The sequence below is a fragment of the Tinamus guttatus genome, unplaced genomic scaffold (assembly GCF_059628265.1).
Source record: "Tinamus guttatus ecotype Peru unplaced genomic scaffold, ASM5962826v1 Tinamus_guttatus_pri_ptg000159l, whole genome shotgun sequence".
Lineage (NCBI taxonomy): Eukaryota > Metazoa > Chordata > Aves > Tinamiformes > Tinamidae > Tinamus > Tinamus guttatus.
In genome coordinates, this window is record NW_028288693.1 from 6,259 (window position 1) to 33,817 (window position 27,559).

Below are 27,559 nucleotides of genomic sequence, written 5' to 3' on the forward strand. Positions count from 1 at the left end.
TGATGTGGCTGCAGCAGGTGGGAACACACAGGGACATGAGGGGACATCGGGTGACACTGGGTGACACGGGGTGACACAGGGGGCCGCGGGGGGCCACGCGGTGACGTCCCCGTGTCCCCCAGGCCCCGCTCTGGGGTTTCCACTCGGGCCCGTCCCACCCGCGGGCCAAGACGCTGCCCCCCCTGCAGCAAGTGTGGAACCTGCTGCAGCTCGAGGTGGGGCTATAGGGGCTATAGGGCCTATGGGGGGCTATAGGGGCTATGGGGGCTATAGGGGCTATGGGGGGCTATAGGGGCTATGGGGCTATAGGGGCTATGGGGCTGTAGGGGCTATAGGGGGCTATGGGGGGCTGGGGGGCTATGGGGAGCAGGGGGGCTATGGGAGCTATGGGAGCTATAGGGGGCTATGGGGGGCTGGAGGCTATGGGGGGCTATGGGGACTGGGGGGGGCTGGGGGGCTATGGAGGATATGGGGGCTGGGGGGTCTATGGGGGCTGGGGGGCTATAGGGGCTATGGAGGGGCTGGGGGGCTATGGGGGCTATAGGGGGCTATAGGGTATTGGGGGGCACTATGGGGTATTGGGGGGCGCTGTGGGGTATCGGGGGCACTGTAGGGTATCGGGGTGCTCTGGGGTATTGGGGGGCACTATGGGGTATTGGGGGGCGCTGTGGAGTATCGGGGGGCACTATGGAGTACTGGGGGTGCTGTGGGGTGTTGGGGGGCGCTATAGGGTATCGGGGGGCACTATGGGGTATTGGGGGACGCTGTGGGGTATCGGGGGGCACTGTAGGGTATCGGGGTGCTATGGAGTATTGGGGGCACTATGGGGTATCGGGGTGCTGTGGGGTATCAGGGGTGCTATAGGGTATCAGGGGGGCGCTGTGGGGTATTGGGGGGCACTCTGGGGTATTGGGGGGCACTGTGGGGTATCGGGGTTGCTATAGGGTATCAGGGGGGCGCTGTGGGGTATTGGGGGCACTCTGGGGTATCGGGGGACACTGTGGAGTACCGGGGCGTGCTGTGGGGTGTTGGGGGGCGCTATAGGGTATCGGGGGCACTATGGGGTATTGGGGGGCGCTGTGGGGTATCGGGGGGCACTGTGGGGTACCGGGGCGTGCTGTGGGGTGTTGGGGGGCGCTATAGGGTATCGGGGGCACTATGGGGTATTGGGGGGCGCTGTGGGGTATCGGGGGGCACTATGGGGTATCAGGGGGTGCTATGGGGTATTGGGGGGTACTCTGGGGTATTGGGGGGCGCTGTGGGGTATCGGGGGGCACTATAGGGTATCGGGGCACTCTGGGGTATTGGGGGGCACTCTGGGGTATCGGGGGGCACTATGGGGTATCGGGGGCACTCTGGGGTATTGGGGGGCACTCTGGGGTATTGGGGGGCGCTGTGGGCGCTGACCCCCGCCCCCCCAGCAGAGGAGCTTCGCGGCCAAGCGGGGGGCGCAGCTGAAGCGGGGGGCAGCCCCCCCCGAGGGGCCCCCCCTGGACGAGCTGCCCGGCCCGGCCAAGCGGCGCCGCAGCCGCAGCCCCCAGCAGGTACCGGGGGGTAAAAATGGGGGGGGGGGGCAAAAACGGGGGGCAGTAATGGGGGAGTAATAACGGGGGGGTAATAACAGGGCGGGTAAAAACGGGGGGGAAATAACGGGGGGCAGTAACAGGGGGGAATAATGGGGAGGGAATAAGGGGGGGCAATGACAGGGGGACAATAATGGGGGGGAAGAACGGGGGGTAATAACGGAGGGGCAAGAACGGGGAAGGCAATAATAGGGAGGGTAATAACGGGGGACCAATAATGGGGGGAGCAATAACAGGGGTTAATAATGGGGGGCAATAACAGGGGGGCAATAACGGGGTAATAATGGGGGAGCAAGAACAGAGGGACGATAACGGGGGGGACAAGAATGGGGGGGCAAGAACAGGGAATAGTGGGGGGCAATAACAAGGGGGAAGAATGCGGGGGCAATAACAAGGGGGCAATAACGAGCAAGAATAGGGGGCCAGTAACGGGGGGCAATAACGGGGGGGGCAAAGAATGGGGGGGATAACGGGGGGCAATGGGGGATGGGGATAATAATGGGGGGCCATCACGGGGGGGGGGCAATAATAGGGGGCAACAACAGGGGCAAAGAGAGCTGGGGGGGCAATGGCGGGGGGGGGGGCAAAGGGAGGTGGGGGGGCAATAATAGGACTGGGGGGACCCGGTGGGGTTGGAGGGGGCAATAAGGGAATGGGGGGGCGACAAAGGAGCCGGGGGGCAATAACGGGGTTGGGGGGGCAATAAAGGGATTGGGGGGGGCAGTACCGGAGCCAGGGGCTCACGGTGCCCCCCCCCCCCAGCTCTGTGCCCAGGGGGGGCCGCAGCCGCCCGGGCCCCCCCCCCTACGGCCTCTGGACCCCCCTGGAGCCCTGGGCCGAGCGCAAGAGCGGCGCCCCCCCCCCCCGCCACGCAGGTACCGCCCCCCCGGGCACCCTGTCACCCCCCCAGGTCACCCTGTCACCCCTGGGGACACCTGTCACCCCCTGGGTCACCTGCCACCCCCCTGGTGTCATCCTGTCACCCCTGGTGTCACCCTGCCACCCCCCAGGGCACCCTGCCACCCCTGTGGGGTCACCTGCCATCCCTGGGGTCACCCTGTCACCCCCAGGGTCACCTGCCACCCCCAGGGTCACCCTGCAGCCCCCCGTGTCACCCAGGCACCCCAGGGTCACCCGCCACCCCAGGGTCACCTGCCACCCCCCGTGGCACCTGTCACCCCTGGGATCACCCTGCCACCCCTGGGGCACCCTGTCACCCCCAGGGTCACCTGTCACCCCCCGGGGGACACCTGCCACCCCTGGGGTCACCCTGTCACCCCCTCATGGCACCTGCCATCCCCAGGGTCACCTGCCACCCTTCCGATGTCACCCTGCCACCCCCCGGGGTCACCTGCCACCCCCAGGGTCACCCTGAAGCCCCCCCACCATGTCCCCATGTCCCTGCGTGCCCCGTGTCCCCACATGCCCCATGTCCTCACGTGCCCCACGCCTGTGTCCCCAGGTGCCCCATGTCCCTGTGTCCCTAGGTCCCTGTGTCCCCAGGTGTCCCATGTCCCTGTGTCCCCGCGTGTCCCACGCCCGTGTCCCCACGTCCGTGTGTCCCCACATGCCCCCCCCATGTCCCTGCGTCCCCCTGTCGCCCAACGTCCCTACGTGCCCCATGTCACCGCGTGCCCTGTGTCCCCACATGCCTCATGTCCCCTCACGCCCGTGTCCCCAGGTGCCCCATGCCCATGTCCCCAGGTCCCCGTGTCCCCATGTCCCCACATGCCCCATGTCCCCGCGTGCCCCGTGTCCCCACATGCCCCACGTCCCCTCATGCCCGTGTCCCCAGGTGCCCCATGCCCGTGTCCCCAGGTCCCCATGTCCCCACATGCCCCATGTCCCCGCGTGCCCCGTGTCCCCACATGCCCCACGTCCCCTCATGCCCGTGTCCCCAGGTGCCCCATGCCCGTGTCCCCAGGTCCCCGTGTCCCCACATGCCCCATGTCCCCGCGTGCCCTGTGTCCCCACATGCCCCACGTCCCCTCACGCCTGTGTCCCCAGGTGCCCCATGCCCGTGTCCCCAGGTCCCCGTGTCCCCACATGCCCCATGTCCCCGCGTGCCCTGTGTCCCCACATGCCCCACGTCCCCTCACGCCTGTGTCCCCAGGTGCCCCATGCCCGTGTCCCCAGGTCCCCGTGTCCCCATGTCCCGCATGCCCTGTGTCCCCACATGCCCCATGTCCCCTCACGCCTGTGTCCCCAGGTGCCCCATGTCCCTGTGTCCCTAGGTCCCCGTGTCCCCACATGCCCCATGTCCTCACATGCCCCACGCCTGTGTCCCCACGTGCCCCATGTCCCTGTGTGCCCTGTGTCCCCATGTCCCCCTGTCCCCATGTCCCCGCCCCCCCGCTGACGTCACTGTCCCCTGTCCCCCACAGGAGCCGCGGGGCCCGGCCGCCCCCCCCTTCCCGTACCCCCCCCCCCGCCTACGGGGGGGCGCCGCCGCCGCCGCCCCCCCCGCTGCGGCTGCCCCCCCCCGCGCCGCGGCCCCCCCCCCCCCCGCAAGTGACCTTAGGGCGCGCGGGGCGCGCGGGGCGCGCGCCACCCCCAGCGTGTCACCAGCAGCCATCGCCTGCGTGCCTTACGCCCCCCCCCCGGCGCCCCCCGCCACCAGCACGCTCGCCCGGGGGGGGCCCGGCCCCCGCCTCGTGAGTGACACGGGGGGGGGGACACGGGGGACATGGGGGACATGGGGGGATGGGGATAAGGGGACATGGGGGGACATGGGGGGGATATAGGAGGACGTGGGGCACAGGGGGGACATGGGGGATATGCGAGGGACATGGGGGGATGTGGGGGGGACATGGGGGACATGGGGGGATGGGGATAAGGGGACATGGGGGGCACATGGGGGGGACATGGGGGGACGCAGCGGGGACGAGGGGATGGGGATAAGGGGACATGGGAGGACATCGGGGACATGGGGGAACGGGGATAAGAGGACATGGGGGACATGGGGGGACATGGAAGGACATGGGGGGACAAGGGGGACATGGAGGGACATGGGGACATGGACATGGAGGGACGTGGGGGGACAGGAATAAGGGGACATGGGGGAGACATGGGGGGGATATGGGGGGACGCGGCGGGGATGAGGGGACAGGAATAAGGCGACATGGGGGGACATGGGGGGGACAGGGATAAGGGGACATGGGGGTGATATGGGGGACATGGGGGACATGGGGGGGGATACGGGGAGATGGGGATAAGGGGACATGGGGGACATGGGGACAAGGGGACGGGGGACATAGGAATGGGGGAGACGTGGGGGGTTGGAGGGGACACGGAGATGGGGGGAGGGGGCAGCCCCCCCCTTTGGGGACAGCCGCGCGGGGGGGGGGGGAGGGGCAGCCCCCGGCCCCTCCCTGACCCCCCCCCCGCCCCCCCCGCAGGGTCCGGAGCGCCACCAAAGGGCCGCGGAGCCGGGAGCCGCGGGCGGGGGGGGGGCCCCGGCGCCCGCCCCCCGCCCCGGGCGGCCCTGCTGCCTCCCCCCCCCGCCGCCCCCCCCGCCCCCCCCCCCGCCGCCGCCGCCGCCCCCCCGGAGCCCCCCCCCTGGGCTGGCTGGGAGACCCCCCCCCCGCCGCCCCCGCCCCCCCCCCGGCCCCCCCCCCTCGAGCGCCTGCTCTTCGCCCCCCCCCCCCCGCGGCGGCCCCCCCCCCCGCCGAGCCCCCCCGCGCCCCCCCCGCCCCCCCCACGGGAGGAGGAGGAGGAGGAGGGGGAGGGGGGGGAGGAAGGGCGGCCCCCCCCCGCCTTCTGGCTGGAGCCCCCCCCCCCGCGAGGCCGGGCCCCCCCCGGGCCCCCCCGCAAGCTCAGGAAGCTGCCGCCGCCCCCCCCAGCCCGCCCCCCCCCCGCGGCCGCCGCCGCCGCCCCGGCCTATCCAAAGACCCCCCCCCCGGCGCCGTCCCCCGCTGTCCCCGCTGTCCCCGCGCGGCCCCCGGCGCCTGTTCGAGCTGGCCGCCCCCCCCCTGGACGAGGCGTTCGAGGAGCCCCCCGAGTTCGCCAAGATCCTCCCCGACGGCCTGGCCACCATCATGAAGATGCTGGACGAGTCCATCCGCCAGGAGGACGAGCGCGACGGTGCCACCACCTTCCCGCCGCCACCCTGCCGTCCCCAGCGTCCCCAGCGTCCCCGTGCTGCCCGGGCCGCCCCCGTTGGCGCGCGCGGGCCGCTGCGGCGGGGGGCAGCGCCGGGCCGGAGCCCCCGCGGCTCTACCCGTTCGGCAAGCGCGCCGAGGCCACCGCGGCCGCCGACCTGCTCAAGTCCCTGGCCGACATGCTGGGGGGGGGCCACAAGCGGGGCCGCCCCGCCAGCCCCCCGCCGCCCGCTACCTCCGAGGACACGGGGACATTGGGGACACCACTGGGGACACCATTGGGGACACCGCCGGTGACGCGGTGCGAGGCGCTGGAGGAGATCAGCCGCGCGTGCGAGACGCTGGCCGAGCAGGCGGGACGTCCCCCGGCGTCGCCGTCACCGCCGCCGGCGTCGCCGTCACCGCCACCGCCGGCGTCACCGTCGCCGCGCAAGGAGCGTCCCCGGCGCGCGGGCAGCGTCACCCCGCGGCAGCGGCGCCCGCGGCGCCCGCGCGCCGAGCGCCCCGTCCTGGCGGCGCTCGACCTGCAGAGCCGCGACGGTGACAGCACCGGTGCCACCACCGCCGCGGTGACACCGGGACCCGCCAAGGCGCCGCCGGCGCCCGTGAGCTCCGCGGACCTGCTGAAGCTGCGGGCGCTGAGCGAGGGGCCGCCCAAGGAGCTCAAGATCCGGCTCATCAAGGTGGAGAGCGGCGGCGCCCGCGACGCCTTCGTGGCGTCGGCGCCGGAGGAGCCGCCGCGGCTGCCGCTGGCCCAGCTCACCATCAGCCACAGCGCCGCCGACGTCGTGCGCGCCAGCAAGTGAGCGCTATGGGGCACCTATGGGGCACCTGGAGAGACCTAGGGGCACCTGAGGGTCCTATGGGGCATCTGGAGGGTCCTGGGGGCACCTGAGGGTCCTATGGGGCACCTATGGGGCACCTGGAGAGACCTAGGGGCATCCGATGGTCCTATGGGGCATCTGGGGTGTCCTGGTGGCAACCATGGGGCATCTGGAGAGATCTAGGGGGCTCCTGGGGGATCCTGGGGGCCTATGGGGCATCTCGGGGGTCCTGGGGGCATCTGGAGAGACCTAGGGCGCACCTGATGGTCGTATGGGGCACCTGGGGGCCTATGGGGCACCTATGGGGCACCTGGAGAGACCTAGGGGGCACTTGGGGACCTATGGGGCCCCTACGAGACATCTGGAGAGACCTAGGGGCACCTGATGGTTGTATGGGGCACCTGATGGTCCTATGGGGCACCTGGGGGCCTATGGGGCACCTACGAGACATCTGGAGAGACCTAGGGGCACCTGATGGTTGTATGGGGCACCTGATGGTCATATGGGGCACCTGGGGCCTATGGGGCACCTATGGGGCACCTGGAGAAACCTAGGGGCATCTGATGGTCCTATGGGGCATCTGGGGTGTCCTGGGGGCAACCATGGGGCATCTGGAGAGATCTAGGGGGCTCCTGGGGGATCCTGGGGGCCTATGGGGCATCTCGGGGGTCCTGGGGGGCATCTGGAGAGACCTAGGGGGCACCTGATGGTCCTGTGGGGCACCTGGGGGCCTGTGGGGCATCTGGGGGGCACCTGGGGGGCCCTAGGGGGACCTAGGGGTCATCTGGAGAGACCTAGGGAGCAGCTGGGAGGACCTGGGAGGTCCTAGGGGCACCTGGTGGTCCTATGGGGCATCTGGGGGCCTATGGGGGGCATCTGGAGAGACCTAGAGGGCACCTGATGGTCCTATGGGGCATCTGGGGGCCTATGGGGGACATCTGGAGAGACCTAGGGGGCACCTGATGGTCCTATGGGGCATCTGGGGGGTCCTGGTGGCACCTATGGGGCATCTGGAGAGACCTAGGGGGCAGCTGGGGGGGCCTAGGAGGTCCTAGGGGGCACCTGATGGTCCTATGGGGTATCTGCAGGGTCCTGGGGGGTCCTGGGAAGTCCTATGAAGCACCCGGGGGGTTCTATAGGGCATCTGGGAGGTCTTGGGGGATCCTATGGGGCACCTGATGGTCCTATGGGGCACCTGGGGGCCTGTGGGGCACCTGGGGGGTCCTGGAGGCCTATGGGGCACCTAGGGGGTCCTAGGGGCACCTGATGGTCCTATGGGGCACCTATGGGGCATCTGGAGAGACCTAGGGGGCACCTGAGGGTCCTATGGGGCACCTAGGGGGTCCTGGGGGGTCCTGGGGGGCACCTGGAGGAGCTATGAGGCACCTGGGGGCCTATGGGGCATCTGGGGGGCACCTGGAGGGCCCTAGGGATCATCTGGAGAGATCTAAGGGACTCCTGGGGGGTCCTGGGGGCCTATGGGGCTCCTGGGGGGCACCTGGGGGGCACCTGGGGGGCCTAGGGGGCATCTGGAGAGACCTAGGGGGTACCTGATGGTCCTATGGGGCACCTAGGGGGTCCTGGGGGGGTCCTAGGGACACTTGGGGGCCTATGGGGCACCTGGGGGGTCCTAGGGGCACCTGATGGTCCTATGGGGCACCTATGGGGCATCTGGAGAGACCTAGGGGGCACCTGATGGTCCTATGGGGCACCTAAGGGGTCCTGGGGGGCACCTGGGGGACCTATGAGGCACCTGGGGGCCTATGGGGCATCTGGGGGGGCACCTGGAGGGCCCGAGGGATCATCTGGAGAGATCTAAGGGGCTCCTGGGGGGCATCTGGGGGATCCTGGGAGCCTATGGGGCACCTGGGGACCTATGGGGCACCCAGGGGGCATCTGGAGAGACTTAGGGGGCACCTGGGGGCCTATGGGGCATCTGGGGGGTCCTGGGGGCACCTATGGAGCATCTGGAGAGACCTAGGGGGCTCCTGGGGGCTCCTGGGGGTTCCTAGGGGCACCTGGGGGTCCTAGGGGCACCTGATGGTCCTATGGGCACCTGGGGGGTCCTGGGGGGTCTTATAGGGCACCCGGGGGGTCCTGGGTGACCCTGGGGGCACCTGGGGGGACCTAGGGGGCACCTGGGGAGTCTGGGGGGGGTCCCTGTGTCCCCAGGTCCACGTGTCCCCATCCCCATGTCCCCATGTCCCTGTCCCCGCAGGCACGCGCGCCCCAAGGGTCGTGTCCCCATGTCCCCATGTCCCTGTCCCCGTGTCCCCGCAGGCACGCGCGCCCCAAGGGCCATGTCCCCATGTCCCTATGTCCCCATGTCCCATGTCCCTGTCCCCGCAGACATGCACGCCCCAAGGGCCGTGTCCCCATGTCCCTGTGTCCCATGTCCCCATGTCCCCACGTCTCCATGTCCCTGTCCCCATGTCCCCGCAGACACGCGCGCCCCAAGGGCCGTTTCCGCGAGTCCTACCTGTCCCCATGTCCCCATGTCCCCGTGTCCCCATGTCCCAATGTCCCTGTCCCCGCAGGCACGCGCGCCCCAAGGGCCGTGTCCCCATGTCCCCATGTCCCCGTGTCCCCATGTCCCATGTCCCATGTCCCTGTCCCCGCAGACACGCGCGCCCCAAGGGCCGTTTCCGCGAGTCCGACCTGTCCCCATGTCCTCATGTCCCCATGTCCCCATGTCCCTGTCCCCGCAGACACGCGCGCCCCAAGTGCCGTTTCCGCGAGTCCTACCTGTCCCCATGTCCCATGTCCCTGTGTCCCATGTCCCCATGTCCCCATGTCCCCATGTCCCTGTCCCCGCAGACACGCGCGCCCCAAGGGCCGCTTCCGCGAGTCCTACCTGTCCCCATGTCCCCGTGTCCCCATGTCCCCATGTCCCATGTCCCCATGTCCCTGTCCCCGCAGGCACGCGCGCCCCAAGGGCCGTTTCCGCGAGTCCTACCTGTCCCCATGTCCCCGTGTCCCCATGTCCCCATGTCCCTGTCCCGCAGACACGCGCGCCCCAAGGGCCGTTTCCGCGAGTCCTACCTGTCCCCATGTCCCATGTCCCCATGTCCCTGTGTCCCATGTCCCCATGTCCCCATGTCCCCATGTCCCTGTCCCCGCAGACACGCGCGCCCCAAGGGCCGTTTCCGCGAGTCCTACCTGTCCCCATGTCCCATGTCCCCATGTCCCTGTGTCCCATGTCCCCATGTCCCCATGTCCCATGTCCCTGTCCCCGCAGGCACGCACGCCCCAAGGGCCGCTTCCACGAGTCCTACCTGTCCCCATGTCCTCATGACCCCATGTCCCTGTCCCCATGTCCCCGCAGGCACGCGCGCCCCAAGGGCCGTGTCCCCATGTCCCCATGTCCCCGTGTCCCATGTCCCATGTCCCTGTCCCCGCAGACACGCGCGCCCCAAGGGCCGTTTCCGCGAGTCCTACCTGTCCCCGTCGCAGTCCGTGAAGCCCCGCGTGGACCCGCAGCAGCCGCTGCCCCGCGACCGCCTCAACCCGCCCACGCCCAGCATCTACGTGAGTGCCCATTGGCTGCTGTGCTGGGGGGCGGGGCCTGCGCGGGACACGCCCCCCATGGGGGCGGATCCTGGAGGGGGGAGCTGATTGGTTCTTCTGTGAGAAAGGGGCGGAGCCTCCATGCACAGAACACACTCCCCATGTGGGGAGCTCCTGGGAGGAGGAGCTGATTGGTTCCTGTGTGAGAAGGGGTGGGGCCAGCAAAGGACACGCCCCCCACGTGGGGCTTCTGGGGGGAGGCGCTTGGGGGGCAGGAGCTGATTGGTTCTTCTATGAGAAAGGGGCGGGGCCTTCACCCCCCCAGGCACACGCCCCACCATGGGGGTGGCTCCTGGGGGGAGGAGCTGATTGGTCCCTATATGAGAAGGGGCAGGGCCTGCGTGCCGGGACACGCCCCCCCCCTTGGAAGGCGGGGTTCCTGTGAGGAGGAGCTGATTGGTTCCTCTGTGGCAAGGGGGCGGGGACTGCCGGCATCAGGACCTGTGGGGCTGCTGGCTTGGATGCTGTTCTGGGGGGCGGGGCTACATGCGATTGGTTCCTTTGTGGCAAGGGGGGGTGGGATCCACATGCTGATTGGGTCCTGGCATTTGGGGGGGGAGGGAGGGGTCTGCATGCTGATTGGTCCCCTGTACCAAAGCGGGGGCGGGTCCTATGTGTTGATTGGCCTGCACACCTGGGGCGGGGTCTGTGTGCTGATTGGCTCCCCCCACCACAGCCTGTGTGCTGATTGGCCGACACAGCAAGTAGTGACAGATGCCTGCGTGCTGATTGGCTGGCACGTGGGAGGAGGGGGAGGCCTGCGTGCTGATTGGTCCGCAGGCTGGGTCAGCTCCTGATTGGCCCGCAGCCCATCCCCATGCTGATTGGCCACAGCCTGAGGATCCGCCGGATCCCAGCCCTCATTGGCTGCTGCTCAGGGCAGGCTCTGATTGGCTCCCGGTCCCGGCTCCCGCTGCTGATTGGCCGGCAGGCGGGGCCGGGCGCTGATTGGGCGGTTGGGGAGGGGAGTAGGGCGGCTCCGATTGGCCGGGGCGAGGCTGGGGGGCGGGGCGGCGTCTCCGATTGGCCGCTCACAGGCCCCGCCCCCCAGCTGGAGAGCAAGCGCGACGCCTTCTCGCCGGTGCTGCTGCAGTTCTGCACCGACCCCAAGAACCCCATCACGGTGATCCGCGGGCTGGCGGGCTCGCTGCGCCTCAGTGAGTGACCGTGGGCACGCGCGTGTGCAAGCGTGTGTGTGTGTGTGCACGTGTGTGCATGTGTGTGCGTGTGTGTGTGCACGTGTGTGCTGCTGTGATCCGCGGGGTGGCGGGCTCGCTGCGCCTCAGTGAGTGACCGTGTGCAAGCGTGTGTGTGTGTGTGTGTGTGTGCGCATATGTGTGTGTGTGCATGTATGTGTGTGTGCATGTGCATGTGTGTGCTGCCGTGATCCGCGGGGTGGTGGGCTCGCTGCGCCTCAGTGAGTGACCGTGGGCACGCGCGTGTGCAAGCGTGTGTGTGTGTGTGTGTGTGTGCACCCATGTGCACGTGTGTGCATGTGTGTGCATGTGTGCACTGCCATGATGCACGGGCTGGCGGGCTCGCTGCGCCTCAGTGAGTGACCGTGGGCACGCGCGTGTGCAAGCGTGTGTGTGTGTGTGTGCACACGTGTGTGTGTGCAAATGTGTGTGTGTGCATGTATGTGTGTGTGCATGTGCACGTGTGCACTGCCGTGATCCGCGGGCTGGCGGGCTCGCTGCGCCTCAGTGAGTGCTGCACGCGCGTGTGCAAGCGTGTGTGTGTGTGTGCACGTGTGTGCATGTGTGTGCATGTGTGTGCATGTGTGTGCACCCATGTGCACATCTGTGTGTGTGTGTGTGTGTGCACACCCATGTGCATGTGTGTGCATGTGTGTGCATGTGTGCATATGTGTGCTGCCGTGATCTGTGGGCTGGCGGGCTCACTGCACCTCAGTGAATGACCGTGTGCACACGCGTGTGCAAGCGTGTGCATGTGTGTGTGTGTGTGTGCGTATGTGTGCGCTGCCGTGATCCGAAGGCTGGCGGGCTCGCTGCGCCTCAGTGAGTGACTGTGAGCACGCGTGTGTGTGTGTGTGTGTGTGCAAATGTGTGTGTGTGCGTGTGCTGCCGTGATCCGCCGGCTGGCGGGCTTGCTGTGGCTCAGTGAGAGCTTCACACGCGTGTGCAAGCGTGTGCACACCTAGACTGCTGCGTCTGCCCCTATGTGCTGCCACGCGTGTGCTCCTGCACGTGCCCGTGTGCTGCTGCGTGCGTCCCCATGCTCTCGTGTTCCCCCATCCCCGTGTACGGTGCCTGCGGCCCTACTTGCCCCCATGTCCCTGCCACGTCCCCATGTCCCCACTTGTCCCCACGCGTCCCCATGTCCCCCTGTGCAGACCTGGGGCTCTTCAGCACCAAGACACTAGTGGAGGCGTCTCCATGTGCCCGTGTCCCTGTGTCCCCCCATGTCCCCGCTCGCCCCCATGTCCCCACGTGTCCCCCTGTGTCCCCCCACGTCCCCACGCGTCCCCACTTGTCCCCCTGCAGACCTGGGGCTGTTCAGCACCAAGACGCTGGTGGAAGCATCCCCATATCCGCATGTCCCCACGCGTCCCCCTGTGTCCCCCCGTGTCCCCACGCGTCCCCACGTGTCCCCATGTCCCCCCGCGCAGACCTGGGGCTGTTCAGCACCAAGACGCTGGTGGAGGGATCCCCATGTTCCCATGTCCCCCCGTGTCCTCCCGCGTCCCCACGTGTCCCCGTGTGTCCCCACGTGTCCCCCCATGTCCCCCTGCGCAGACCTGGGGCTGTTCAGCACCAAGACGCTGGTGGAGGCATCCTCATGTTCCCATGTTCCTATGTCCCCCCGTGTCCCCACCTGTCCCCACGCGTCCCTCCATGTCCCCATGTCCTCCCGCGCAGACCTGGGGCTGTTCAGCACCAAGATGCTGGTGGAGGTGTCTCCATGTCCCTGTGTCCCCCCCTGTCCCCGCTCACCCCCGTGTCCCCATATCCCCATGTCCCCTCGCGTCCCCACGCGTCCCCACATGTCCCCATGTGTCCCCACGCGTCCCCACATGTCCCCATGTCCCCCCGCGCAGACCTGGGGCTGTTCAGCACCAAGACGCTGGTGGAGGCGTCCCCATGTCCCCGCACGCCCCCATGTCCCCCTGTCCCCACGTGTCCCCCTGCATCCCCCCACATCCCCACGCATCCCCACTTGTCCCCCTGCAGACCTGGGGCTGTTCAGCACCAAGACGCTGGTGGAAGCATCCCCATATCCGCATGTCCCCACGCGTCCCCCTGTGTCCCCCTGTGTCCCCACGCGTCCCCACGTGTCCCCATGTCCCCCCGCGCAGACCTGGGGCTGTTCAGCACCAAGACGCTGGTGGAGGGATCCCCATGTTCCCATGTCCCCCCGTGTCCTCCCGCGTCCCCACGTGTCCCCGTGTGTCCCCACGTGTCCCCCCATGTCCCCCTGCGCAGACCTGGGGCTGTTCAGCACCAAGACGCTGGTGGAGGCATCCTCATGTTCCCATGTTCCTATGTCCCCCCGTGTCCCCACCTGTCCCCACGCGTCCGTCCATGTCCCCATGTCCTCCCGCGCAGACCTGGGGCTGTTCAGCACCAAGACGCTGGTGGACGCGTCCCCATGTTCCCATGTTCCCATGTCCCCCCCGTGTCCCCCCCGTGTCCCCACGCGTCCCCTTGTCCCCCCGCGCAGACCTGGGGCTGTTCAGCACCAAGATGCTGGTGGAGGCGTCTCCATGTCCCTGTGTCCCCCCCTGTCCCCGCTCACCCCCATGTCCCCATATCCCCATGTCCCCCCGCATCCCCACGCGTCCCCACGCGTCCCCACATGTCCCCCCGTGTCCCCACACGTCCCCACGTGTCCCCATGTCCCCCCGTGCAGACCTGGGGCTGTTCAGCACCAAGATGCTGGTGGAGGCGTCCGCATGTCCCCATGTCCCTGTGTCCCCATGTCTCTGCTCGCCCCCATGTCCCCCCGTCCCCACATGTCCCCCCGTGTCCCCACACGTCCCCACGTGTCCCCATGTCCCCCCGCGCAGACCTGGGGCTGTTCAGCACCAAGACGCTGGTGGAGGCGAGCGGCGAGCACGCGGTCGAGGTGCGCACGCAGGTGCAGCAGCCCTCGGACGAGAACTGGGACCTGTCGGGGACGCGGCAGGTCTGGCCCTGCGAGAGCAGCCGCTCGCACACGACCATCGCCAAGTACGCGCAGTACCAGGCGTCCTCCTTCCAGGAGTCCCTGCAGGTGGGCACGGGGACACGGGGACATTGGGGACATGGGGACATGGGGAGGACATGGGGACATGGGGGACCATCGCCAAGTACGCGCAGTACCAGGCGTCCTCCTTCCAGGAGTCCCTGCAGGTGGGCACGGGGACATGGGGACACGAGGGGGACATTGGGGACACTGGGGACACGGTGGGGACACGGGGACATGGGGGACCATCACCAAGTACGCGCAGTACCAGGTGTCCTCCTTCCAGGAGTCCCTGCAGGTGGGCACGGGGACACGGGGACATGGGGACATGGGGGACATGGGGAGGACATGGGGACATGGGGGACCATCGCCAAGTACGCGCAGTACCAGGCGTCCTCCTTCCAGGAGTCCCTGCAGGTGGGCACGGGGACACGGGGACATTGGGGACACCAGGGACATGGGGACATTGGGGACATGGGGACATGGGGGACCATCACCAAGTACGCACAGTACCAGGCGTCCTCCTTCCAGGAGTCCCTGCAAGTGGGCACAGGGACATGGGGACACCAGGGACATGGGGACACTGGGGACACGGGGTACATGGGGACACGGGGACACGTGGGGCATTGGGGACACGGGGGACACAGGGTCATGGGGGGGGAGCATCACCAAGTACGCGCAGTGCCAGGCATCCTCCTTCCAGGAGTCCCTGCAGGTGGGCACGGGGACATGGGGGACATGGGGACACATGGGGACACGGGGACATGGGGACATGGGGAGGACATGGGGACATGGGGGACCATCGCCAAGTACGCGCAGTACCAGGCGTCCTCCTTCCAGGAGTCCCTGCAGGTGGGCACGGGGACATGGGGACATTGGGGACACCAGGGGGACATGGGGAAATGAGGGACATGGGGACATGGGGGGGACATGGGGACATTGGGGACCATCGCCAAGTATGCGCAGTACCAGGCGTCCTCCTTCCAGGAGTCCCTGCAGGTGGGCACGGGGACACGGGGACATTGGGGACATGGGGGACATGGGGAGGACATGGGGACATGGGGGGGACATGGGGACATGGGGGACCATCGCCAAGTACGCGCAGTACCAGGCGTCCTCCTTCCGGGAGTCCCTGCAAGTGGGCACGGGGACATGGGGACATTGGGGACATGGGGACATGGGGAGGACATGGGGACATGGGGGACCATCACCAAGGACGCGCAGTACCAGGCGTCCTCCTTCCAGGAGTCCCTGCAGGTGGGCATGGGGACACGGGGGACATTGGGGACATGGGGACACATGGGGACATGGGGGAGCATCGCCAAGTACGCGCAGTACCAGGCGTCCTCCTTCCAGGAGTCCCTGCAGGTGGGCACGGGGACATGGGGACATGGGGAGGACATGGGGACATGGGGAGGACATGGGGACATGGGGGACCATCGCCAAGTACGCGCAGTACCAGGCGTCCTCCTTCCAGGAGTCCCTGCAGGTGGGCACGGGGACACGGGGGACATTTGGGACACGGGGGACACGGGGACACGGGGACATGGGGACATTGGGGACACGGGGGGCACTTGGGGACATTGGGGACCATCGCCAAGTACGCGCAGTACCAGGCGTCCTCCTTCCAGGAGTCCCTGCAGGTGGGCACGGGGACATGGGGACACGGGGACATTGGGGACACGGGGACATGGGGGACACGGGGACATGGGGAGGACATGGGGACATGGGGGAGCATCGCCAAGTACGCGCAGTGCCAGGCGTCCTCCTTCCAGGAGTCCCTGCAGGTGGGCATGGGGACACGGGGGGGACATGGGGACATGGGGGGGACACAGCAGGGCAGGATGGGAGATGTGGGGGACAGGGGACGTGGGTGACGCAGAGGACACAGAGCAGGGTGACAGCACGGGGGACGTGGGGGCTGCGGGTCAGGGTGACAGCACGGTGACACCCGGACGTCCCCCCTGCAGGAGGATAAGGACAGCGAGGATGACGAGGCCGAAGAGCCCGACAGCACCACGGAGACCACCCCCACGTAGGTCCCTGTGTCCCCAGGGTGTCCCCAGGGTGTCCCTGGGGTGTCTGGGGGGCTTCCTGTACCCCCGAGGTGTCACTGGGGGGGTCCCACGTCCCCAGGGTGTCCCTGGGGTGTCTGGGTGGCTCCCTGTGCCCCTGGGGTGTCACTGGGGGTTCGCCCCTGGGGTGTCACTGGGGTTTCACCCCTGTCCCCAGGGTGTCCCTGGGGTGTCACTGGGAGGGTCCCCAGGTCCCCAGGGGGTCCCTGGGGGGTCCCTGGGGTGTCACTGGGGGTTCACCCCTGTCCCCAGGGTGTCCCTGGGGTGTCACTGGGAGGGTCCCCATGTCCCCAGGGTGTCCCTGAGGTGTCACTGAGAGGTCCCCCTGTCTCCAGGGTGTCCCTGGTGTGTCTGGTGGGGCTCTCTGCGTCCCCAGGGTGTCCCTGGGGTGTCACTGGGGGGGGGGTCCCACATCCCCAGGGTGTCCCTGGAGTGTCACTGGGGGTTCCCTGTACCCCCCGGGGTGTCACTGGGTGTTCACCCCTGTCCCCAGGGTGTCCCCGGGGTGTCCCTGGGGGGGTCCCTGTGTCCCTGGGGTGTCTGGGGGGTTCCCTGTACCCCGGGGTGTCACTGGGGCTTCACCCCTGTCCCCAGGGTGTCCCCGGGGTGTCCCCCTGAACCCCCTCCCCCCGCAGCAATCCCGAGCAGAAATCCCACCAAATCATCAAATTCGGGACCAACATCGACCTCTCGGACACCAAGCGGTGAGGGGGGCTGCCGGGTGACACCGGGTGGCAGGTGACACCGGCAGGCGGGTGGCACGGGTGACGGGTGACACGGGTGGTGGGTGACACGTCCCACAGGCGCCATGTGTCACCAAGGTGCCGTGTGTGCAGGGCCACGTCCCTTAGTGCTGTGTCCCTTGATGCCATGTGTCCTCTGGTGCCACATCCCTTGGTGCCATGTCCTTTGGTGACACATGTCCCTCAGTGCCACATCCCTCAGTGCCATGTCCTTTGGTGACACATGTCGCTCAACACCGTGTCCCTACATGACGCGTGTCCCTTGGTGCCATGTCCCCCGGTGCTGCGTCTCTGGGTACCACGTGTCCCTCGGTGTCATGTCCCTCTGTGACACGTGTCCCTTGGTGACACTTTTCCCTCGGTGCTGCCTGTCCCTGGTGTCACCTGTCCCTGGGTGACGCGTGTCTCTGTGTGACGCACGTCCCCGGCGCTGCGTGTCCCTGGGTGCCACATGTCCCCGGCGCCATGTCCCTCGATGCCATGTCCCCCGTGCCGGGTGTCCCTGGTGCCATGTGTCCCTGGGTGCCATGTCCCTTGATGCCATGTCCCCAGTGGTGCGTGTCCCTGGTGCAGTGTGTTCCTGGGTGGTGCATGTCCCCAGCGCCATGTGTCCCTGGGTGCCATGTCCCTTGGTACCATGTCCCTGGGTGCCATATTCCTGGTGCCATCTGTCCCTGGGTGCCATGTCCCCAGCGCCATGTCCCTTGATGCTGTGTCCCCAGTGCTGCATGTCCCTGGTGCCGTGTGTCCCTGTGTGACGCGTCCCTGTGCCACGTGTCCCTGGGTGCTGCGTGTCCCCATGTGACGCATGTCCCCAGTGCCATGTGTCCCTGTGTGATGCGTCCCCATGCTGCGTGTCCCTGGGTGGCACAGGTCCCTGTGTGACGCGTGTCCCCAGGTGACGTGTCCCTACACCACGGGTCGCTGGGTGCTGTGTTCCTGGGTGCCCTGTGTCCCCGTGTGACACGTCTCCGCACCGCGTGTCCCTGGGTGCCATGTCCCTGATGCCGCGTGTCCCCGGTGCTGCGTCCCCGCGCCGTGTGTCCCTGGGTGCTGTGTCCTTGGTGCCGCGTGTCCCCGTGTGATGCGTCCCCATGCTGCGTGTCCCCGGTGCCGCGTGTCCCCGTGTGATGCGTGTCCCTGGGTGCCGTGTCCCCATGTGCTGCATGTCCCCGTGTGACGCGTCCCCATGCCGCGTGTCCCCGTGTGATGTGTTCCTGGTGCCGTGTGTCTCGTGTGACGTGTTCCTGGTGCCGCGTGTCCCCTGTGACGCATGTCCCCATGTGACACGTCCCCATGCCGCGTGTCCCATGTGATCTGTTCCTGGTGCTGCGTGTCCCCATGTGACATGTCCCCGTGTGATGCGTGTCCCCGTGTGACACATCCCCACACCACGTGTCCCCGGTGCTGCGTGTCCCTGGGTGCTATGTCCCCATGTGACGCGTGTCCCTGCTCCCGCGTGTCCCCGTGTGACGTGTCCCCGGTGCCGCGTGTCCCCATGTGATGCGTGTCCCTGGGTGCCGTGTCCCCGTGTGACGTGTCCCCGGTGCCGCGTGTTCCCGTGACCCGTCCTCGTGCCGGGTGTCCCCGTGTGACGTGTCCCTGCTCCCGCGTGTCCCTGTGTGACGTGTCCCCATGTGCTGCGTGTCCCCGTGTGACCCGTCCCTGCGCCGCGTGTCCCCGCGCAGGTGGAAGCCGCAGCTGCAGGAGCTGCTCAAGCTCCCGGCCTTCATGCGGGTGTCGTCCACGGGGAACATGTTGAGCCATGTGGGCCACACGATCCTGGGCATGAACACGGTGCAGCTCTACATGAAGGTGCCCGGCAGCCGCACGCCCGGTGAGCGGGGACACGGGGACCGGGGACACGGGGACACGGGGACATGGGGACACGGGGACACGCGGACATGGGGACAGGGGACATGGGGACATGGGGACACGGGGACACAGGGACATGGGGACAGGGTACACGGGGACACGGGGACAGGGGCACACGGGGACATGGGGATACGGGGACACGCGGACACGGGGACATGTGGACACGGGGACACGGGCACATGGGGACACGGGGACATGGGGACACGGGGACACGGGGACAGGGGACATGGGGACATGGGGACACAGGGACACGGGCACATGGGGACACGGGGACATGGGGCCACACGATCCTGGGCATGAACACGGTGCAGCTCTACATGAAGGTGCCCAGCAGCCGCACGCCCGGTGAGCGGGGACCGGGGACACGGGGACATGGGGACATGGGGACACGGGGACGTGGGGACACAGGGACACGGGGACATGGGGACAGGAGACACGGGGACAAAGGGACATGGGGACACGGGACACGGGGACGTGGGGACACAGGGACACGGGGACATGGGGCCACACGATCCTGGGCATGAACACGGTGCAGCTCTACATGAAGGTGCCCGGCAGCCGCACGCCCGGTGAGCGGGGACACGGGGACATGGGGACACGGGGACACGGGGACACGGGGACAGGGGACATGGGGACAGGGGGACACGGGGACATGGGGACACAGGGACACGGGGACATGCAGACACGGGGACACGGGGACACGGGGCCACACGATCCTGGGCATGAACACGGTGCAGCTCTACATGAAGGTGCCCGGCAGCCGCACGCCCGGTGAGCGGGGACACGGGGACAGGGGACACGGGGACACGGGGACACGGGGACAGGGGACATGGGGACATGGGGACACGCGGACATGGGGACAGGGTACACGGGGACACGGGGACAGGGGCACACGGGGACATGGGGACACGGGGACACGGGGACAGGGGACATGGGGACACGGGACACGGGGACGTGGGGACACAGGGACACGGGGACATGGGGACATGGGGACACGGGGACATGGGGCCACACGATCCTGGGCATGAACACGGTGCAGCTCTACATGAAGGTGCCCGGCAGCTGCACGCCCGGTGAGCGGGGACACGGGGACAGGGGACACGGGGACATGGGGACACAGGACACGGGGACGTGGGGACACAGGGACACGGGGACATGGGGACAGGGGGACACGGGGACACGGGGACGTGCGGACACGGGGACATGGGGACATGAGGACATGGGGACACGGGGACACGGGGACACGATCCTAGGCATGAGGGGCACATGGGGATGATGGAGGGGACAATTGGGGGACAATGAGGGGCACATGGGGATGGTGGAGGGAACATGGGGGCAATGAGAACACAATGAGGGGCACATGGGGACAATGGGGGACACGGGATGGTGTTGGGCACATGAGGACAATGGGGGGACAATAAGGAGCAGATGGGAATGGTGGAGGGCACATGGGGACAATGAGAGGCACATGGGGACAATGGGACAAATGGGGGCAATGGGGGGACAATGAGGGACACATGGGGATGGCGGAGGGCACATGGGGACAACGGGGACACAATGAGGGGCACATGGGGACAATGAGGGACACGTTGGGATGGTGTTGGGCACATGGGGACAATGGGAGGACAATGAGGGGCATGTGGGGGTGGTAGAGGGCATGTGGGGACAATGAGGGGCACATGGGGATGGCGGAGGGCACATGGGGACAATGGGGGGACAATGAGGGGGACAATGAGGGGCACATGGGGATGGTGGAGGGCACATGGGGACAATGGGACAATGAGGGGCACATGGGGATGGTGGAGGGCACATGAGGAGAATGAGGGACATGTGGGGATAGTGGAGGGCACGTGGGGACAATGGGACAATGAGGGGCACATGGGGACAACGGGGGGACGCTGAAGGGCACACGGGGACGCCGGGGCCAGCGGGGTGACGCCCGTCGCCGCAGGCCACCAGGAGAACAACAACTTCTGCTCGGTGAACATCAACATCGGGCCGGGCGACTGCGAGTGGTTCGCGGTGCACGAGCACTACTGGGAGACCATCAGCGCCTTCTGCGACAAGTGGGCGGGGCCAGCGCCCGGGGCGGGGCCGGGGGCGGGGCCACAGGGGCGGGGCTGCCGCTGGGGAAGGAGGGGCCGGGGCGGGGGTGGAGGCAGCCCGGGGGAGGGGGCGGAGCCCGGGGGGGGCAGGGGTAGTGGGGCGGGGCGCACAGGAAGGGGGCGTGTCCAGGCAGTGCGGGGGTGGGGTACGTGGAGGGGGCGGAGCCAGGGGTGGGGTGCGCAGGAAGGGGGCGTGTCCAGACTGTGCAGGGGCGGAGTAGATGGAGGGGGCGGGGCCAGGGACGGGGTGCTCAGGAAAGGGGCATGTCCAGGCCGTGCAGGAGTGGGATAGATGGAGGGGGCGGAGCCAGGAGGCAGGGGGGCGCGCAGGAAGTGGGCGTGTCCTGGCAGTGCAGGGGTGGGGCAGATAGGGGGCGGAGCCAGGGGCGGGGCGCTCAGGAAGGGGGCGTGTCCAAGGAGTGCAGGGGCGGGGCGCACAGGAAGGGGGCGTGTCCATGCAGTGCAGGGGCGGGGTAGATGGAGAGGGCGGAGCCAGGGGACGCACAGGAAGGGGGGCGTGTCCAGGCAGTGCGGGGGTGGGGTAGATGGAGGGGGCGGAGCCAGGGGTGGGGCGCAGAGGAAGAGGGCGTGTCCAAGAGTGCGGGGGTGGGGTCGATGGAGGGGGCGGAGCCAGGGGTGGGGCGCACAGGGAGGGGGCGTGTCCAGGCCGTGCGGGGGCGGGGCGCACGCGAAGGGGGCGTGTCCGGCGGCAGGGGGCGGGGCGGGGCGCGGCTGACCCCGCCCCCGCCCCCCGCAGGCACGGCGTGGACTACCTGACGGGCTCGTGGTGGCCGGTGCTGGAGGACCTGTACACCGCGAACATCCCGGTGTACCGCTTCATCCAGCGGCCCGGGGACCTGGTGTGGATCAACGCCGGCACCGTGCACTGGGTGCAGGCCACGGGCTGGTGCAACAACATCGCCTGGAACGTGGGGCCGCTCACCGGTACGGGGACATGGGGACGGCGAGGGGACACGGGGACGGCGAGGGGACATGGGGACGGCAAGGGGACATGGGGACATGAGGATGGAGGGGACGGCACAGGGACATGGGGACGGCACGGGGACATGGGGACAGCGAGGGGATGGCGTGGGGGTGGCACGGGGACGGTGGGGACGGCACAGGGACACAGGGATGGCACGGGGACATGGGGACGGCGAGGGGACACAGGGACAGCGAGGGGACACGGGGACGGCGAGGGGACATGGGGATGTGAGGACGGAGGGGACGGCACAGGGACATGGGGACGGCACGGGGACATGGGGACAGCGAGGGGATGGCGTGGGGATGGCACGGGGATGGAGGGGACGGCACAGGGACACAGGGACGGCATGGGGACATGGGGATGGCGAGGGGACATGGGGACAGCGAGGGGACATGGGGACGTGAGGACGGAGGGGACGGCACAGGGACATGAGGACGGCACGGGGACATGGGGACAGCGAGGGGATGGCGTGGGGATGGCACGGGGATGGAGGGGACGGTGGGGACGGCGCAGGGACGCAGGGACAGCACGGGGACATGGGGACAGCAAGGGGACGCGGGGACAGCACAGGGACAGCGAGGGGATGCAGGGAGGGCACGGGGACATGGGGACAGCGTGGGGACGCGGGGACGACGCAGGGACGTGGGGACGTGGGGACAGCGCGGGGACATGGGGACGGCGTGGGGACAGTGGGGTGGCACGGGGATGTCGCGGCACGGCACAGGGATGGCGTGGGGACAGCGGGGACGTGGATGGCACAGGGGGATGGCAAGGGGATGGCACAGGGACAGCGGGGACGGCACGGGGACGGGGGGGACAGGGACGGCATGAGGGGACGGCATGGGGATGGCGGGGGATGGCACAGGGACGTCTCGGGACAGTGGGGACAGCGTGGGGACAGCAGGGCGGACAGCGCAGGGGACACCAGAGGAGCATCTGCGGGAACACCATGGGGACACCAGGGGGGCACCAGGGGGCATCATGGGGACGCTATGGGGGCACCAAGGGGGACAGCATGGGGACATCGCGGGGACGCTGGGGGATAGCGCAGGGACAGCATGGGGACACCTCGGGGACACCGGGGGACAGCACAGGGGCAGCACAGGGGGCATCCAGGGGGACATCACAGAGGACACCGGAGGGGCACCAAGAGGGAAGTCCCCACTGGTGGGACAGCGGGGGACACTGCAGGGGACATCTAAGGGGACACCAAGGGGGAAGGCCTCACCAGTACCAGCATGGGGACACCAAGGGGACAGTCTGGGTGCCCTACCCGCCAGGGACACAGGGGACACTGAGGGGGGGACACCAAGGCGACTCCTACCCCCCAGGGACACAGAGCACAGAGCAGGGGACACGCGAGCGGGGACACGGGGCGGTGACCCGCGCGGGGGACACGGGGACGGGTGTCACGCCGTGTCCCTTGTCCCCAGCCTACCAGTACCAGCTGGCGCTGGAGCGCTACGAGTGGAACGAGGTGAAGAACGTCAAGTCCATCGTGCCCATGATCCACGTGTCCTGGAACGTGGCCCGCACCGTCAAGATCAGCGACCCCGACCTCTACAAGATGATCAAGTGAGCGGCGACGGTGGCACCGGGTGGCACCGGGGACGGTGGCACCGGCGGCGGGTGGCACCGGGCACAGCGATGGCCATGGGGACAAGGATGGGGCCACCATGGGACTGGGAGCGTTGGGGTAATGGGGGCGCTGGGGACAGGGCCATGCTGGCGTTGGGGACACTGGGGACAGGGGCATTCAGGATGGCGTCCGGCCAGGACTGGGACAGCTCTGGGGACAGGGTGACATGGGGATTGGGGACACTGGGGATTGGGGACATCCGGGACAGGGCCACATTGGCACTGGGGACATTCAGGATGGGGTCAGGCCAGGACTGGGTCCACTCTGGGGACAGGGTGACATGGGGATTTGGGACACCGGGGACAGGGCCACATCGGCACTGGGGACACTCAGGATGGGGTCAGACCGGGACTGGGTCCACTCTGGGGACAGGGTGACATGGGGATTGGGGACACCGGGGACAGGGCCACATTGGCACTGGGGACACTCAGGATGGGGTCAGGCCGGGACTGGGTTCACTCTGGGGACAGGGTGACATGGGGATTGGGGACACCAGGGATTGGGGACATCGGGGACAGGGCCACGTCGGCACTGGGGACATTCAGGACAGGATCGGGCCGGGACTGGGACAACTCTGGGGACAGGGTGACATGGGGATTGGGGACACCAGGGATGGGGCCACACTGGGGAGAAGGTCACATTGGGATTGGGGACACCAGGGTTGGCCCATGGGGCGGAAAAGGTCAAAGCAGGATTGGGGACACCAGGGATGGGTCCGCGTTGGGGACAAGGACACATTGGGATTGGGGACACCAGGGATGGGGCCACACTGGGAACAAGGTCACATTGGAATTGGGGACACCAGGGATGGCCCATGGGGTGGACAAGGTCACACTGGGATTGGGGACACCAGGGATGGGTCTGCGTTGGGGACAAGGACACATTGGGATTGGGGACACCAGGGATGGGGCCACACTGGGAACAAGGTCACATTGGGATTGGGGACACCAGGGATGGCCCATGGGGTGGACAAGGTCACACTGGGATTGGGGACACCAGGGATGGGTCTGCGTTGGGGACAAGGACACATTGGGATTGGGGACACCAGGCATGGGGCCACATGGGAGCCGGGGCCACCTTGGGGTCCTGTCAAGGCCAGGGCCATGGACCTGCAGGGGGACCCCGGGGTGGCTGCGGGCCGTGCCCCACGGCGTCCCCGCGTGTCCCCGCGTGTCCCCTGCCAGGTACTGCCTCATGCAGTCCATCAAGCACTGCCAGGTGCAGCGCGAGAGCCTGGTGCGCGCGGGCAAGAAGATCGCCTACCAGGGCCGCGTCAAGGACGAGCCGGCCTACTACTGCAACGAGTGCGACGTGAGTGCGGCCACGGCACGGGGGGACGGCCACGGCACAGGGGGACGGCCACGGCACGGGGGGACGGCCACGGGGGCTCCGGGGGGACGAGGACGTGGGGACATGGGGACGGGCCATTGGGATGGTCAATGGGGTCAAGGCCATGGGGACAAGTTCATGGGGATGGGCCGTGGGGATGGTCAGCGGGGCCAAGATCGTGGGGACACGTCCATGGGGATGGTCCTTGGAGCCAAGGCCATGGGGACAGGGCCATGGGGATGGTCAATGGGGCCATGGGGACAAGATCATGGGACAGGCCATTGGGATGGTCAGCGGGGCCAAGATCATGGGGACGAGGCTGTGGGGACAAGATCATGGGGACGGGCCATGGGGATGGGCCATTGGTATGGTCAACAGGGTCAAGGCCATTGGGATGAGGCCGTGGGGACAAGATCATGGGGATGGTCCTTGGAGCAAAGGCCATGGGGACAAGATCATGGGGATGGTCAACAGGGCCAAGGCCATGGGGATTAAGGTCATGGGGATGGGTTCTTGGAGCCAACTCATGGGGACAAGATCATGGGAACAAGGTCACGGAGATAGGCCATTGGGATGGTCAGTGAGGACAGTCAGTCCATGGGGCAGTCAACGGGGCTGGTTTTGGGCCCAAGGCCATGGGGTTGGTCAATGGGACTGGTTTTGGGCCCAAGGCCATGGGGCCGGTCCATGGGCCAGTCAATGGGACTGGTTTTGGGATCAAGGCCATGGGGCAGTCAATGGGGGCCCATGGGGCTGGTTTTTGGGGACAAGGCCATGGGGATGGGCCATGGGGATAGTCAATGGGGACAGTCAGTCCATGGGGCAGTCAACGGGGCTGGTTTTGGGCCCAAGGCCTTGTCCATGGGGTTGGTCAATGGGACTGATTTTGGGACCAAGGCCATGGGGCAGTCAATGGGGGCCCATGGGGCTGGTTTTTGGGCACAAGGCCATGGGGATAGTCAGTGGGGACAGTCACTCCATGGGACAGTCAATGGGGCTGGTTTTGGGCCCAAGGCCCCGGGGCCGGTCCGTGGGGCCGGTCCGGGGGCCGAGGCCAAGGCTGGCGCCGCAGGTGGAGGTCTTCAACATCCTGTTCGTGACGAGCGAGACGGCGGGCGCAACACGTACCTGGTGCACTGCGAGGGCTGCGCGCGGCGCCGCAGCGGCGCCCTGCACGGCGTCGTGGTCCTCGAGCAGTACAAGACCGAGGAGCTCATTGCAGATCTACGACGGCTTCACCCTGGTGGGTGCCGCGGCGCGCGCCCGTCCCCCCGGGGCGACCCTGCCTGGGACACCCAGGGGCGACCCTGGCTTGGGGACACCCAGGGCCAACCCCCTCCAGGGACACCTGGGGACAACCCTGGCCTGGGGACGCACAGGGGTGACCCTGTCCTGGGACACCTGGGGCCGACCCTGTCCTGGGGACACCCGGGGGTGACCCCTCCAGGGACACCTGGGGACAACCCTGGCCTGGGGACACCCAGGGCCAACCCCTGTGGGGACACCCAGAGACAAACCCTCCGGGACACCCAGGGCCAACCCTGGCCTGGGGACATCCAGGGGTGACCCTGGCCTGGGGCCAATCCTGTCCCCGGGGACAGCCAAGGCCAACCCTGTCCTGGGGACACCCAGGGGCCCAGGGTCCCCAACCCTCCCTGGTGTCACCCACAGCCCTGGTCCCCTCCCCATGGGCCCTTTGTCCCCCAGTGTCCCCATCCCAATGTCACCTGCAGCCCCAGTCCCCTCCCCATGGGTCGCTTGTCCCCCAATGTCCCCATCTCCATTCCGTGTCACCCAATAACCCTGGTCCCCTCCCCATGGGTCCCCCAGTGTCCCCATCCCAATGTCACCCGCAGCCCCAGTCCCCTCCCCATGGGTCCCTTGTCCCCCAATGTCCCCATCTCCATTCCGGTGTCACCCATAACCCTGGTCCCCTCCCCATGGTCCCCCAGTGTCCCCATCCCAATGTCACCCACAACCCCGGTCTCCTCCCCATGGGTCCCTTGTCCCCCAGTGTCCCCCAATGTCCCCCATCCCAATGTCACCCGCAGCCCCAGGCCCCTCCCCATGGGTCCCTTGTCCCCCAATGTCACCCACAGTCCCAGTCCCCTCCCCATGGGTCCCCTTGTCCCCCAATGTCCCCATCTCCATTCCGGTGTCACTCATAACCCTGGTCCCCTCCCCATGGGTCCCTTGTCCCCCAGTGTCCCCATCCCAATGTCACCCTGCAACCCCAGTCCCCTCCCCATGGGTCCCTTGTCCCCCATCTCCATCCCAATGTCACCCACAGCCCCAGTCCCCTCCCCATGGGTCCCTTATCCCCCAGTGTCCCCATCCCCATCCCAATGTCACCCATAGCCCCGGTCCCTCCCCATGGGTCCCTTGTCCCCGCAGTGTCCCCCAGCGCCCCCCCAGCCCCCACGTCCCCCCCGGACGCCTGGGCCCGCTGACCGCGCGCGGTCCCTTGCAGGTGGCTTCCCCCGGCGCCAGATGAGCCCTGCCCGGCCCAGGCGGATCCTGGGCACCCGTGGGGACACGGGGACACGGGG

At 68.1% G+C, this 27,559-nt stretch overlaps 1 protein-coding gene across 1 annotated transcript; it reads left to right on the top strand.

Moving 5' to 3' along the window:
• Positions 1-4,842: 4,842 nt before the first annotated feature.
• Positions 4,843-26,253, top strand: LOC148595032 (lysine-specific demethylase 6B-like; the record flags this gene model as incomplete). The annotated part of the gene is given in 17 exon segments (XM_088522746.1): positions 4,843-4,860; positions 5,540-5,682; positions 5,775-5,895; positions 5,992-6,485; positions 9,909-10,035; positions 11,126-11,231; positions 14,102-14,307; positions 16,230-16,294; positions 16,970-17,038; positions 18,766-18,914; positions 20,904-21,018; positions 21,815-22,002; positions 23,476-23,617; positions 24,866-24,992; positions 26,083-26,116; positions 26,119-26,225; positions 26,227-26,253. Coding segments are annotated over 17 exon segments (2,238 nt in total), but the record flags the coding sequence as incomplete, so codon positions are not given.
• Positions 26,254-27,559: the final 1,306 nt, after the last annotated feature.